General features: G+C 34.7%; 3 protein-coding genes across 3 annotated transcripts; 2 read left to right on the plus strand and 1 right to left on the minus strand.

The window, feature by feature from the left end:
* Positions 1-27: 27 nt before the first annotated feature.
* LOC132282538 (H/ACA ribonucleoprotein complex subunit 2-like protein) lies at positions 28-3,977 on the minus strand. The gene is made up of 4 exons (XM_059784258.1): positions 3,752-3,977; positions 3,586-3,655; positions 1,367-1,472; positions 28-403 (listed from the first exon to the last, which is right to left on the minus strand). The coding sequence occupies exons 1-4, from the start codon at positions 3,885-3,887 to the stop codon at positions 242-244; spliced, it is 474 nt and encodes a 157-aa protein (XP_059640241.1). The 5' UTR covers positions 3,888-3,977; the 3' UTR covers positions 28-241.
* Positions 3,978-6,932: 2,955 nt separating this feature from the next.
* LOC132281861 (strictosidine synthase-like) lies at positions 6,933-8,933 on the plus strand. The gene is made up of 3 exons (XM_059783523.1): positions 6,933-7,214; positions 7,495-7,761; positions 8,385-8,933. The coding sequence occupies exons 1-3, from the start codon at positions 6,955-6,957 to the stop codon at positions 8,863-8,865; spliced, it is 1,008 nt and encodes a 335-aa protein (XP_059639506.1). The 5' UTR covers positions 6,933-6,954; the 3' UTR covers positions 8,866-8,933.
* Positions 8,934-9,543: 610 nt separating this feature from the next.
* LOC132281862 (protein STRICTOSIDINE SYNTHASE-LIKE 11-like) lies at positions 9,544-10,514 on the plus strand. The gene is made up of 4 exons (XM_059783525.1): positions 9,544-9,622; positions 9,823-9,952; positions 10,041-10,189; positions 10,231-10,514. The coding sequence occupies exons 1-4, from the start codon at positions 9,544-9,546 to the stop codon at positions 10,512-10,514; spliced, it is 642 nt and encodes a 213-aa protein (XP_059639508.1).
* Positions 10,515-16,352: the final 5,838 nt, after the last annotated feature.

Raw genomic sequence — 16,352 nt, forward strand, 5'->3', positions numbered from 1 at the left:
AACGAGACTATAACTTGAACCCACAAATTTGGAAGAGAATTGGATAACCAACTTGCTCTTTAGTAGGAAAGACATACATGAACCATAAGAACTGGGCATGGGTTGATATGTTATACCAAGCACATATAAATAAATAAAGCAACCTAACTGCATGTTATATAATAACCACATGGCATCTCAAACCAAAACAAAGTACATCATTTAGAAAAAAAAGCACAGATACCATAGTTTTTGTTGTCCTTCAAAACATAGAGGAAGCAAGTTCGGACACATCTGATACAACTTGGGTATAATCTGCCTTCAGTTTTTCTTGTTCCTCCTGGCCTAATTCCCCCTTGGTAGGCTTGGTTAGCACCAGAACACAGCACGTCGGCCTTTTCGTGGCTCCTGCATTTGCAAGATCCTGAAGAAAGCAGTCCATTATGTTCTCACCATCACCACTTATGAGCAATGGCACTAAAACATATATTGTACCTAAACTACCATAAGTGAGTGCCTACACCTGAATGCTTGTCACTAATGCATGCTTGACTAGAAAATGAAGCAGATTACTTTGAAGGCCACCTTTATGATTAACAGAAACCTCAATGTAAATTGAATAAATTATAATTATTTTGCTTGAATAGTCAACCAGTTAAACAATCTAACCCTCCCCAGACCCCGCAGTGGCGTGAGTCTGGTGCATTGGGCTAGCCCTATGTTTTTTTTTTTTGTTGATGTCCAGTACGGCTTTGAAACTATGCAACAGACGGAGATGAATTTGGTCAAAATCTTATCTGTAAATAATGAAAACATAAGCCCAGCTCATACTCCGTTATAAATGTGTAACAAATCCAGGATTAAGTTCAAGTCGGCAAATGAATAAGCAAGTTTACCCCTCCTGAAATTCAAAAACTAAGCCCTATGACCCATATAAATTTATTTTGATGGAAAATCTGGACATATATGTTGGCACGGGGCATGCAAACTTCTTTGTTTAATAGGAGCACAGTAGCCTTCTTCATATACAAATATTGTAACATAACTCAAGGACAGAGTTCTCTACAACGATGACATGACATGACATGACATGACATGACATGAACAATCACCATGGACAAAAGTAGTAATAATAATAATAGTAAATGGAATCATTTTAATCAAACCACTGAACTTAACCCAAAGATAATAAACATGCATGTTGATGGACTCGATGAAATGTTAAGAAAACTGAAGTGAACTTATTTCATACATTGAGCAAATAAAGCAGGATGACATTAATGAAATGATATGGTGAAACTCATCCTTAAGATGCTCTAGATAAAAAGCAAGAGGAGGAAAAAAAAAGATGAAGACAACAAGGGGAGGGGCGGAGAAATCAACTCACTTCTTTTGAGGAAACGTATATGTAGGGTATTTCAGACTCCTCACATAAGACTGGAACATGAGTGATGACATCAATAGGAGATATGTTCCCTGCTATGACACATAATCTGCATTCAGAGAAAACATGAGAAGTTAAACAACATTCATTTTCAACTTCAAAAGCAATCCTGGGGAAGAGATCTTTAGAATTGAGCACATGCCACATAAGCTAGATGATAAGCTCAAGAAAAATTAAAATCAACACCTAACAAATTAATTAACATTTAGAACAATCACTTCATTGGCAACAAGAACATCAACCCTGCATAATTTTGGAACGTTAGTAATTCGACTAATCACAATATAAAATCCATTCCAAGTAACATAAAATCTTCTAGATGACTAAAAATGGGATTTTCAAATTCAATAAACATGCCATACCAAAGATTTGTCCTTTCACATCTACTATGTATGTAAAAGTTAGGAAATCAAGTAACTGAGACATTTCTGCCAATATCATTTGAAGATAGATCTCAAATAATCTTCTAAAAATTCTAAGGGTCTGTATATCAATACTTTTAGTGACATACTTTGTTTTATATGGTTCTGCCTACTAATCATTATGACAAAACAACAATTTCCATTCAATATTAGTTTAGCCTCTTTAACTTTATATTAGAAAGCTTTTCTAACATTATTTTTCTTTAAGAGGCCAAGCTTTGACTTTGTCGCAAATTAACTTTCCTAACATTACTTTTGATAGGAGGACAAAGCTTTTACGGCACAGTGGTTAAGTGCTGGCATGCTTCTGAAGGAGGGGTAGTTAATGTGTTCGATTCTCTTTGTTGATTGAGGGGAAGAAGTCTTTTAAATAAGATATTAAGGAAAGCTAATTCATCTGAATTTGATAAATTGCAGTCATCAGATAAATTTGACACAACAACATTAGCGCATACATAATGAAATGTCCCCATCTACAATTTTAATTTATCTACAACCAAAGCCCCCAGAATTGAAAAATCCTTCAAACTAAGACGTACAAGCAGACAAGCTCATCCATAAGAAAGAAAGTATTCGGCAGGAGGGCTTGGCTTACCGACTTCTTCGCTAAGGGACCCACCCTAAAACGCCCATTCTCCGTCTCCTTATGTTTCTGGCTGGTTCGTCTACTTCGAAAAAGGGCTCACTCTGAGTTCAACTTAAATATGGAAGTCTTATTTCCTTTCTAGACGGAGAAGTAAGACTAAGCCTTATGAGACCGTGTTCCAACTCTCTTTCTTGATGCTTCAGAAAGAGGCCAAAAATAGCATTTGATCGATAGCGTAATTTCGGGAAGGATTGCAAAAATGAAAATAAAGGGGGTATTGCAATTTTCCTGTTTTCAGGCCAAGATGCAGGGTGGTGATCCTATCAAGAATCTATACTCTAGGGGAGAAGTAGTCATGGCTTTCTACAATCTTTATATGGGCTGAAGTAGTCACCTCGGGCATGCTTTCACCGATTCAGTGATGTAGTTATCACTTCACACCTGCTTCCTCCATCGCAGTCCAGATAACCGTTGTTCCATTATCTTGGTTTATGTTGGCTCATCCACATTGATGTAGTCGGTTCCCTTATATTCGTTAGTTTGGGAAAATCTATTTACCCACTCTTTTCCCAAGTCATCGGGATCTAGCACTACCTCAAACCACATCATTCTTACCATCAACCTGTAGCTCATATATACCCCAACATCAGATATTCGTACTAAAAAAGCCACTCAAATATGCAAAGATAATGCCAATCATAGTTATCTACCACCAAAAAAAAAAAAAAAAATCCAATAATAACAAAAAATACTGAAACATGTCAAATTCCTAAATCTCCAAACAGCAATCTAAAATGAGCTGCTGGGCAATCTAAAATGAGCTGCTGGGCAATCGAAATTGAGCATCTTTTGGGGTTTTATTCAAAATCTCAAATAAAATTGAAAATTTTACGATCAGAGAGAAACTAAAACAAAGTCACCAAACTTTGTAGTTTGCTATTTCATTTTCAACAAGGCTTACCTAAATAAACTCACAAGGTCGAACAGAAATCAATATCCCTCGTTTTGCGAAGACTTGTATCTAAGTTAGTCGTATTAAAGAACATACGAACTAATGGGTTTATCACAGTTTCACATAATTAAAAAAAAAAAAAAAAAAATTCAAATATTGATGCTAACGCAATGCAATGAAGCAAAAACTCAAACTGACTGACCCTTTGTTACCACGCCGAATACTTTTGACAACTTCTTTGACTCCTCTCTTCAGGCATTTGTGTTCGGCAGCTGAAAGAAGACGACCAGGTCAATATAATTACAGAAACATATATATATATATATATATATATATATATATATATATAGACAAAAATGTATAGATACCTCGGCGGACGAGTTTGAGGGTTCGCTTAGAGAGCTTTTTTCCAGCAAGGGGTTTGGCAATGGGGGCCAAAGCTAACAACTTCTTATTCTCTTTCTCCTTCTGCGCCGACTTCTCTGCTTCATTATCGCTTCCCATCTCTCTCCTCTAATACTTTCTTCCTCTAACGAGAAGCACAAAGTAGACAGGGGTTTTTGGTTGATGGTGCTAGGGTTTAGATGTGAAGTGTGTTGTATATAATATCTGCTTCCCACGTGCCTTCTACAAGTTTCTTGGTTCGGGCTTGGGTCCAAAGGCCGGCGAACTTTTAGTCGCCTGATTGGAGGGCCTAGCGTTAATTGTGGACCTAAATGAGGTTCCATGGACCATGCCACTTGGTCTCCTCCAATCATTCGTAGCCCGAAACACATACAAAAAATATACCGCGTCCGGTTCGGATTTATTTATTTATTATTATTTTTCAACAAACAAACCAACTTTCAATAAAGAAGAAGAAAAATACAATCACGAAGAAGTGCTTGCAACAGCCATGAGGGCTAGACGCACCACTCCAAGTCAACATCTGGTTGTTGTAGTCTTCTTTTCTTACTCAATAAATGAGCTACGCCATCCACGGTTCGATTTGAATATTTGCCACATTGGGTGAAAATGTTAAAAGTTGATAAAAATTAAAATTAACTAGATAGAAAAAATAGAATGAAATTATAATTAATATAATTGACCTAAATAGTTGAGGAAATTTTTGGATTTTTTTTTTTTAATCTAAAAATTGTAATTTTGCCTTTTTTGTTGTTGTATAGGGATCATGTCATTTTATTAGCATCATATTTCATCTATTTTATTTCAAAAACAACCATTTACCGGAGAAAAAATCACTATTAAAAATTATTCTACATTATTTGTAAATAACTTTTTTGAGAGTTATGATCTATTGTATTTTTATTTATTAAGAGATTCAAGAGATGAGTTGTCATAAATAAGAAAGCTCTTCTTCTACTTCTCCAAAATTTATGTACAAATTATCGGGAACGCAAGTGGTTAATTATTGTAAAAGAAAATAAAAAGATATATAAATAAATTTGAAAATTTTTAAAAAAAATTCCCCGTATTACCGTATACCGCCTACAAAGTACAAAGCCCGTATCACCATCAATCGCCACAAAAACAAAACCGGTGAAGTTCGCCGTCATGCCAACCGTCAGCGTTGGAAGAGACCGTCTCTATGAAGCCCTAGGACAAACATAGAGTAAGTACTCTACTGATCTCTACTTAATTCATCAATCAAAATCACACGTTTACGCATCATTCCCCAATCATTTTTCAGTGTAGTTTCATTCAATTTTTTTCAATCTCCCTCCGCATTTTTAGTGGGCTTCATCCTATTCCGACATACAAAATGTCTGATATTAGTACAAAATCCATGCTTAAAGTGCATGCAAAACCAGAGGTACATATAAAACAGAGTAACAACCCATTTTGGGTTTTGATTTACTGCATGTCATTCATTGATAATGACTTCTTTTTTCTTTTCTTTTCTTTTCTTTTCTTTTAAATCTTATTCTGCGGTTATTATTTATCACCATTTTTCCTCTGCAGACATCTTTGATTCGCCCTTATGTTGTTTGTGCCGTTTTAAGAGGTGTAACAGCTTTATTGAACTTCAAGATAGGCTCCATCAAAACATTTGCCTGTAACACATTGAACAATGGTTTCAATTATACAATGCAGCAACATATTCTTCAACTTCACTGATCAGAGTGGGAGTATTCTATTGTGCATTCAAGACTCACTGTTTTCAAAACAGTTCCCCAGCAGGAATGTTCCAATCTTTACTCACTGGCACTGCTTTTTGGGGTCATATTATCCTTCTTAATAATTACTTTTTATATAATGCATATTTATTATGTATTATTATTAATATTAATATTAATTTAAAATAATTTTTTTGTTACGTTCATATTAGATTTATTTTATTCTCAAATTTGCTACAAGCAAGTATTTTTTATATTTTAGGATCAAAAATTTTAAAAATTGAAAGGAAAGTGCTTGATTGTAAAGTTGTATGTCAAAACAATGTTGATGCAATATCGTTTTTAGTTACGAATTTGTCACTCTAGTTGCTATACTTTATCAACAGAAGCACGTCGTCGTTTCTTTGTGCATAACAAAATGGCTTCGTAAACCTTTTTGTTCTTCCAAAATAATATCTATAACAACCTTTTGCGAAACTCGATAATGGATGTTACAATATGGGAACAAAGCTGTGTTTGGAAAGTATGAACTTACATTTTTGACTTTTTAAAGAAAATATATATATATAAACCAAAGCAACTCCAACAAAAAAGAAGAAGAAGATATTTAATGTGATATTAGAGAGCTTGAACTGACCTAATAAAACAAAGGTAAAAACAAAAACAAAAAGATGATGTTCTATGGATCTACATGAATATGTCTTAATCTAATGAATGCTTTGAACTTGTGGTTTGTATTGATTGGGAATATTTAATACTCCTTCGGATTCGATTAAAATTTAAATGTCGTGACATGTACGAAAAGATGTGAAATATATTATTTAAAAAATAAAAAGTAAATAATTATTTATTTATTTTTTGACCGAGGGCTTTAAAAAACAAAGTAGCTTTTTGAAATGGGATTGGCCTATGCTAACACTGCTGCCCATAACATAGTTTCAGAATGGTCAACTATACATGTCTAGCTGTCTAGGCATGTAAACTTCCTCCAATAAGTGCATAGCTTTTGAAATTTGTTGCACATTGCAAGGGCTACTTAATTGATTTTCTAACCAACAATTGTGACTATCACTTGGCCTTGAGTTGCTAGTGTATCGTTAGTGTAACACATACATGAAAAAATTGTTATGTATAAGAAATATAATGTAGTTATTATATAAGCGATGTAAAGTTAGCCACACACTGAAAAGGATCCAAGTTTATATATATAAGACTACACTTACTGAGTAAGAGCACAAACACAAACTTAAATCAACATTAAAAAATCCTACGAACTTCAATTAAAAAGGAGGGGAAAAAAAATCTCTAAAATAATATATATAATAATACCCCATACTCTCTGCTCTACGTATATAATAGAACCCCAGATTTTCTGGCAACTCCATAACTCAATAGCCATGCTATGCAATGCCTATAAGTACTTGCGTGGGTAACCTTGGTTCTTCATTCAAAATATGGCAGTTATATTGAGTTTTAAAGCTGTAGCCATGCTATCTATTTTCATTCTTGTTATTTGTCTCCCCTTTTCTATGGGTCTTTTCTACCCAGCCTTCAACAAGCTCCAACTGCCATCAACAAGTATAGGTCCCGTATCCTCCGCCTTCGACCTGTTTGGTGGAGGACCTTACGTTGGTATCTCCGATGGTCGAATTGTCAAGTATCAAGGGCCGCCCACCAACACTTTTATCGATTATGCATTCGACACACCAAATAGGTATAGTTTATACATTTCGCATGGCAAAATTAATGATCAAGTCTTTATGTAGGTATGGTCCAAATATATGATCATTTCACAACAACCGTTACAATAATAATAATCTTGTAATTTGTTAGACTAATACGACTAAATCAGTGAGAGTGAAGTATCGCATCATTTTTTTCTTAAATAACAAAATACAAACTAATTCAAATGACATTGGAAATTAATTAAGGTTTAATTCTTGTGCATCTTATCGGAACTTGGATTATATAATGTGCACATGTTCTTAATTCAGGTCCAAGGCAGTGTGTGATGGGACGAGTAACCCAGATATGGGACCTCTCTGTGGGAGGCCACTTGGGTTGGGATTCAACTATCGAACTGGTGAGCTCTATATAACGGATGCTTATTATGGTCTCATGGTGGCCGGAACTAATGGAAGGCTTGCAACCCAACTTGCCACTAGTGCAGAGGGGGTGCCCTTTCGCTTCCTCACCGGTTTGGACATTGACCCAACTGGAATCGTCTACTTTGCAGATGCAAACACCGTCTACTCTTTGAGGTATATATATATATATGTAAGTATATGTATGTGTTATATCTTATGAATTGGTGACAATCTTTTATGAATTAAGATTGGATAAAGTACATGTACAAGGAGTTGATCCTTACCCACCCAAGTAATCAGTTGTAATGACTTAGAGAGGATTATGTACTCCACCAACGGTGAAGATTGGACCACTAAGTGAGTTTCACCTATGATGGTCCACTCTAATTATTTGAGGATGCAATCTTTACCGTGACGGAGTTCATAACTCTTTTTAGCACTGGATCCAAGTCCCATTAGACTTAACAATGTAAGGTAAAGGTAGAGAGTAGAAGATCCTCTATAACGGAAGCCAAGGATCTCTTACAAATTTATTCTACGATGATTTTTCGTATTATGTTTTTATATACACATGCTTATGAGTTATGAACAAGTAAGACTTTACATACATCAGTTTATCTTTACGCATGATTTCATATCTATATCCAGTATTCATATTTATATTTCATAAAATGCAGACATGTATAAGCAAAAATATTCTATAGGATTGGAGAGCATCCAAGTCCCTTGTAGAGAATCTTACTGAATTAAAATAATAATAATAATAATAATAATAATAATAATAAATCAACTTGCAGAGAAATTCAACAGGCAATTCAGAGTGGTGATGCAACAGGAAGGCTGATGAAATATGATCCGAACACAAAACAAGTTACAGTGTTGCTAAGGGGCCTCGCCTTTGCAACTGGGGTGGCAGTTGGTAGAAATGGAGGATTTGTCCTTGTTTCAGAATTTAAGGGCAATAGAATTCAAAAGTATTGGCTCAAAGGCCCCAAAGCCAATACAGCAGAAATTTTATTGAACTTACCTGGACCAGGTATCATCAAGAGGACCACATCAGGAGACTTTTGGGTGGCAGCGAATGTCCTGCAACAACAGCCTGCACAAACTGCGGTGCGAACAGGGCAAAGGATCAATGAATTTGGCAATGTTGTGCAAAATGTGACTCTTGACGCACAATATGGCAATGATTTAATCACTGAAGTTCAAGAGCGTCTTGGGACGTTATATATAGGGTCTCTGATTAAGAACTTTGTTGGTGTGTTGAGTCCTGTATAGGGCTTCAAACAAGTCCCCAGATTATAAAGTCAAGTCAGGTTTGTTTTATTATTAAACCCCTTGGTACTACTGGAAACTGCTATTAATAAATATTGGCTTGCTTATTGCCAACATTTAAAATATGAATATGAATTAATAAATTTCTCTGAGATTAATATGATTTATGTTCATAAAGTTACGTCCTGAGATTAATAAATGTTGGTTTGATTCTAGAACTATAATTTATTGGTGGTACCATCAATAGAAAATATATATATATATATATATATATTGAGAATCAATACATTTTTATACTTTTGTCAAACACATAGATTCAAATGAAATTGGACAACAACATACACATTCCATTAATTTGTAACTCCATCAAGCTTGATTTAATATAAAAGGATCATTACCTAATGTGGTTTCCATTAAATGAAGAACGACTTTACCATTCCCTAAATTTTCGTACTTTTAGAGCAACAGGGGTGGCAGTTAGCAAAGACGACACATTTCTCCTTGTGACTGAGCTAATCACGAGTAGAGTTCTTCAGATTTTGGATCAAAGGTCCAGAAGATAATTCTGCAGTAAGTATTAGTAAACCTCCGAGGGAAATCCTGATAAAATTAAGACAACCATGTTGGGAGACTTTTGGATAGCAATGAACATCCAAAAACTGCAGCCTACACTTACTTACCATGCCCGCAGGGGCAACGGCAGTGGCTCTTGATGCTGAATATGGCGCTACATCAGTTAGTGAAGTTCAAGAGTATGCTGGTGCATTACAGTCTCTGTCTGCTAACATTGTTAGTGTATACAGGAATTGAAGTCCAAAATGGCAATTAAAACTAATAAAGCTACTAATTAAACAGAACTGTTTTCTGGTCTTCCTACTATATAAATAGAGTTGGATTATTTATTTAAGATCATTGATGCTTTTGGTTCATGTTTTATTTTTTTGTATATTAACCATGTAGTCACTAGGTTAGCAACCCGACTTGCTACCAGCGCAGAAGGCTTGCCATTCAAATTCACCAGTGGTGTGGATGTTGATCTAAACAACGGGATCGTTTATTTCGCAGACGCTAGTACAACATACGAGCTAAGGTACTTATTAAATCCATTTTCCTAGACTGATCCTAAATTAATTGTGCAAAAATGAGTGTACTTAAACTAGTAAAATTTATTTGTGCAGAAATTCCACGCGGCCAAATTTCAAACCCGACTCAACCAGAAGATTTATGAAATATGACCCGTTCAGTAAACAAGTGATGGTGTTGCTAAGAGGGCTTACTGGGACAGGAGGACCAGCAGTTAGTACAGATAGCTCATTTTTGTTTGCTTGTGAGTTAAATGCCAAAAGAATTTACAAGTATTGCTTACAGGTGTGAAAGCCAATACAACAGAAGTTTTCATAAAGTTTCCTGGAAATTCAATTAAAATTAAGAGGGCAGCTACAACCGGAGAATTTTGGGTGGCAGTAAATGAAATAAATCAACAGCAGGTTACTTTGCCTCAAGGTTATAGGATCAATGCTTATGGCACAGTGGAAATTGTATCTTTCGCCGCGCAATATAACAATAAATCAATCAGTGTGGTTCAGGAGCAGAATGGGGCATTATACGTTGGGTCTCGTGTAGTTGATTTTGTTGGTGTGTTCAGGAACTAGAAATCCCTGAAGTGGTGTCTAAAGCAACTAGCAGATGCTGCTAAATAAATGTTCCTGGGAAACTACTAAATAAAATTTCACTTTTCATTTAAGATTTTCGAATCCTCAATGCTTTATATTATGTCAATCTTTAATGGCTTGAGTAATTGTAGAAATAAATAAAGTTCCGGGGCTATGAAAATGAGATCATTCCATTTTATCATACAATTGCATTATGTAATTTATGTGGCATGAATTCAGAAACATTACCTCAAAATTAGAAGCCTTCAAATCTTAGGCACAAGTTGAATGCAATGACAATCCTGAAGTGGCTAATTTCTTCAATGTTGCAATTTTATTCAATTTCAAAGGTGTAGTCCATTCAGGTCCTTATGAAAGCTAAATTACAGCTAAATCCAATCTTGTACCTCTAAAGTTGTGTATGTTTGCCATGCAAGTTTATTGGAGTCCTATTTTCATGCTCCCTAAAAAAGTCATCAAAGATATCAATAAGGTTCTGATGAGATCATTGTGGAGTGATAATCTAGATGGTACTTAGCATGCTAAATAGCTTGGATTAATAATCTGTACCATCCTTAAATTAATTTTTGTGCAGCATATCAGAAGTTTGCATTCATTGATGCCTCCCCTGACTTTCCCCCTTTTGGAGGTAATAATAATAATAGTGGATTCTCAATAAGCCCATAAGATGCAGTCTAATCTCCAATTTTCAAATTATTCCACGTACATTTCTAAAACACAGCTTTTGTTTTCTCATTTATCTGATTCTCTTTTTTACTTGCTGAAAATTGACGGTAATGGCTATTAATTAATTGTGATTCCCAACATGCTTAGAAATAATTAAATAGTTATATCGATTGAGTCACTTTGATTTAATTTTGATTTAGGTTGTGTTTTGGTTATTTGATCCATTAAACAAAAGAGTTTGGTTTGGGTCAAGAAAAAGGGTTCAGTTGACCTGAATCCAACTTGTTGGCAAGGTAGCCAATTTTTTTTTTTTTTTTGGTACTCACACAGTACACCTATGCCTCTACTGAGGCTCGAACCCCTGATCTCCCTTTGGGAAGTAAAGGGTCTGATACCATTGGGTCACTTGCCCGTTGGTCCAAAAGTTCACTCTTAGTAAGTTGTGCGGCTGGTGTACCTACCGTCACGAAGACAAGGTTTAAATTCAAGACTGAAGCCCTATCTAACACCAATTGGTAGTGGACTGATCGTCGCGAAGACAAGGTTTAAATTCAAGACTAAAGCCCTATCTAACACCAATTGGCAATTGGTTTCAGGAGAAATGGTGAAAGTTGGGGCTAACACAACTCATGTTAGTAGATCAAAGTGAAGTTCTTTCAACTCCCCATGCCATATTCTCTACATAATATCTGTTGGATCTGGCCGTGCCATCTCATCTGAAAATCAATTGGTGTCTAGTGAGGGAAGGACACGCCTTTTATGACATTTGACACTATAAGGCCCATTCGTGAGCGACATTGTGTATTACACCAATTGACAATATCATTTTTGCATAAATTGAATAGTTAGCATTTCTGATTTAGAAATATCAATTTTTATACTTCTGTCAAACACATAAATTTCAAATGAAATGGGACAATGAACAAACGCACTCCATTAATTCATAACTCTATCAAGCTTAATGTGATTCCCTTAAATGAAGCTTGATTTCATATCTCCTATTCAAATTTCTTAATTACTACTTATTTTCATCTCTCTTTCATACAAATAGAGAATATATATATATTAAGCATATGGTCAGGATGGCTGAGTGGTCTAAGGCGCCAGACTCAAGTTCTAGTTCTCATGAGAGAGTGTGGGTTCAAATCCCACTACTGAAAACTTTATTAATAAGCCTAAGGTTTAACACCTTTTGGAAACTAGCTACTACATGCATCTTTTTCTTTTTCTTTTTTCCCCAAGAGAACCACAATGTAGCTATGGTGGGGGTGAAACAAACTCCAATCATTTGGCAGTATCTATAGTATTTTAAAGAGTTCTAAAGAATGAACTAGTCAAGGAAAGATTTGTCATTGAAAAGTAAACGTGTCTGTCATAGTTCCACATAAGTTGCTTATTAAAAAACTAGGAAGAATATGTTTCCGAAGAGGATATGTGTCCATTCTAGTGATTTATAAATCAAATTTAATTAATTCCTGAAAAAAGGGATTCATTGACTTAATATATATACAGTTGGTTTACTTTAATGGACATGAAAAGGAACTGGACAAAGGAAGTATGGACATGAGAAAGATGCAGCAGAATGGGAGAGGAGAGAAAATCTTTGACAAGACTTAAAAACTCCATTTTATATGGTGAATGGATCAATAATCCATCTTCATCCTAAAATAGCATGCTATATAGTCAAAAAGCTTGATGTCATGGCTGTTACTACCCATTCTCTGTGTGCGTGCGCGTGCATGTGGACGAGGACCTTGAGAATTAGTTTTTATGCTTATAAATACAATTACCAATTGCATTGGCTTCTCCATTCTAGCTATGGCAGTTAACTTTAGACTCACAACAATGGCTGCCATGGTCTCTATTTTCATCTTTTTCTTCTCTCTTCCTTATACGACTACTTTTACCCAACTATACAACCGACTTGATGTGGCAATTAATGATTGCCATACACATCTAGGAAAGTGTTTTTATTGTTTTGGAAAGCTGACGAGTCTTGTTGGACTCTTTCTATTGCCATAACTACAAAAACCTATTCGCTTTTGTAGCAGTACTCTTAACTGAACCACGAGTTTTTACACTCCGATACTACTGTTGGAAGCCCAGTCATTAATTGGAAGAACAAGACAATTTTAGAATGAGGTGGGACAATACCTTGAATTTTGGTTGCACTGCACATATCATGCATGGAATAGAATTACGCTTATCAAGGTTTCTATATTTTAATTACAGGAGTACATGAATTAGTTGTTTCTAGCTAGAATTTGTTTATAATAGTTAAATTAATTTTAAATTTTAAATACTTCCACTTATCAGCTGATTGACCTAATTAAAGAAGATAGAAGACCAATTTTACTCATTATAATCTATCGCATAGACAATTATATTAATTTTACCATTTGAACCCAAATCAAACTAAATACTTCTTTATTCCCCAGAATTAGGACCCTGATTAGCCTTCGTGTAGCCAGATTCTTCGAATTTTCTCAGGGAACAAACAGCACACAAAATTTTCAACAAAACTACAAGAGAATGTAGTTGAAACAAATAATTCAGCACTATACAAGACGGTCTTCTCTAGTTTCGGACAAAACCATCAAGTAAAACCCTAATTCGAAATCACAACAACAGAATTTTCCAGCTATCAAAGTTCGTATATATGCTTATATATATATATATAATAATCAGAAAAGAGAGGAAACGATGACTTACAGAATCTAATCGACACAACCCGATCCTTCCGAATCTAAAGATCGGACTGGTACTGAATGGTGTCACGGAGTCGTTAACTTGCATGATATTGCATTTCTAAAGTTTTTCTCTCACCGTAAGAAATTATATATTAAAATCATTTGAAATTTAATGCCTGATTGGCCAGTGCTGCCACAAATATCTTCAGCCATTTGTGCAATGCATTATGCAGTTATATTTTTTCTAGGGGTTAATTGGATTGGATTAAGCCATTTTAAGGATTGGAAAATTTTCAAATACGTAGTAGCTCAACATTATTATTTTTAATCATGACCTAATTGATAAATTTTTAATAGTAGGTGTTTAAGGTTAAGAGCATCCGCAGCCCCTTAGCCAAAGGGCTTTTTTTTTTTGCGATTTGGGCTTCCAAATGCACCGCAGAGGGCTCGCGGAAATTGGGCGGGCCCACATTGCCTCGCGGATTGGCTCGTGAAATACCGTGAGCCCAAGCCCAATTGTTTAATTTTTTTATTTTATTTATTTTTGTTTGACAAAACAACGTGGTTTTGGAGGAGTCTTGTTTTTGCCTTTGATATTTGGCAGCAACGGGCCATAAGGCCTTAAGGTGTATTTGGTAGGGTTGATTTGGAGAGATAAGGAGAGAAAAAAAAATAAAGGATAAAGTGAGAGTGTGTTTGAATGGTTTTAGTAGAGAGAAAAAAGAGGATAGAGAGAGATAGGGAAGGATAGCTATCTCTCCCGATCCCTCATTTGCTTTCTTTCCTAATTTGAGAAGATAGGGAGAGAAATGATAGTGGAATAAGTGATTAATTCGTAATACCAAAAGTAGTCTCTACAAATCATTATACAAAAAATGTGTGAAGTGGTTATGAAAGGGTAAGACAATAATTTGACCATTATCCTTTCTTTTCTTTTCTCTCTTCTATCTTATCCAGACAAAAATAACTATCCTTTATTTCCCTATCTATCCAAACACGAATAGAAATTATTACTATCCTTTATTTTCTTTTATTTTATCTCCTAACTAATACTATCATTTCATTTCTTTTCTCCTCTATCTATCCAAACACAGCGTAACAGGTATTTTTGGAAAAAATTAAAAAATGGGTGATCTTAAGCTTTTTTAAAAATAAAATAAAATAAAATTCATTAAATAAAAAATATATTTTTTAAGCACTGTTTGTTCAAAAAAAAAAAAATTGATTTGGGCCAAAAATAAATTTAAAAACCCTTTTTAATTTTTTTTTTTTTTTTGCTTTAAATTTCTGCCACAAACAGTGCATTTGGCCATTAAGGCACTGTTTGCCTAACACAAATAGTGCCTTAACGGCTATAATTTTTTTTTTTTTTTTTAAAAAAAAAAAAGTTTAAAAAATCATTTTTTTTTTAACTTTTTTCAAAAAACAAATTAAAAAATTAAAAATTAAAAAATCATTTCTCTTTTATAAATACCCGAACTCCTTCCATCATTCTTCACATCTAACCCATCTCTATTATTTAACTACCATTCAAGTTATTTCTTCTTCTACTTTCTCAATGTTAACTATTATTTTCAAACTCATTTCGATTCCATGAATCTTCAACATCCATATTATTACAACACCCAATTCAACTTGTCAAATGACGAGTTTTACAATTTTCCGAAAACAATATCAATTGGCCTCACAGTTAAAACTACATTCTAATTATTATGGAGGAGAATCTCAATTTCCTTCTCATTAACCATCGCAACCTTCTCATCTGTATTGTGGTACTAATGTTCCACAATCAAGTAACTCACAATCTTTGACACAAAAACCGATTATCCGAAATCTAAATTGGTCCAAGGCCGAAAATGAGACTTTATGTTAGGCGTGGATGTCCATTATCTCCGATACGATTATGAGGGTAAACCAAAGTAAGAGGAAGTTATGGGAGCGAATCCTGGAACGTTATGTACAATATCTTGGAGTTCGAACTTCTCGAAATTTAGGAGCTTTGATGAATCGTTGATCCACCATCCAACAAAAAATTAGCAAATTTTCTAGGTGAATGACTAACATCGAAATGAATCATCCCAACAGCTTCAGCACCGATGATATGGTGAGTTATTTATTGTTTAAATATAACTCGTAAATATTTTAAACAGTTTGACTTTTAATTTTTTGTTAATTTTTTTCGTGTAGATGATAACAACTAAAAACCTGTTTCGTAGACAAACATGCAGTGAATTTAAATTAGAATGTTGCTGGCAGATCTTGAAGTATAGTAATAAATGGCATTCACATTGTGCCAAAGAAGTAGAAAAAGGCAAAAAAGAAAAAAACAATCAAAGAAGATGAGTGGATTTGACTTTGACGTTAATGAGTCTGTTGGACACTCATTATCATTTATTTCGTCAAGTCATGCAGCCACAACAGATGGAGCTTTAATTAAAGAATCATCACACATGGGGGAAAA

This window comes from Cornus florida, unplaced genomic scaffold (genome assembly GCF_030987335.1).
Source record: "Cornus florida cultivar Cherokee Brave unplaced genomic scaffold, ASM3098733v1 CherokeeBrave_3.0.0_Hap2_Chr11, whole genome shotgun sequence".
In the NCBI taxonomy this organism is placed as follows: domain Eukaryota; kingdom Viridiplantae; phylum Streptophyta; class Magnoliopsida; order Cornales; family Cornaceae; genus Cornus; species Cornus florida.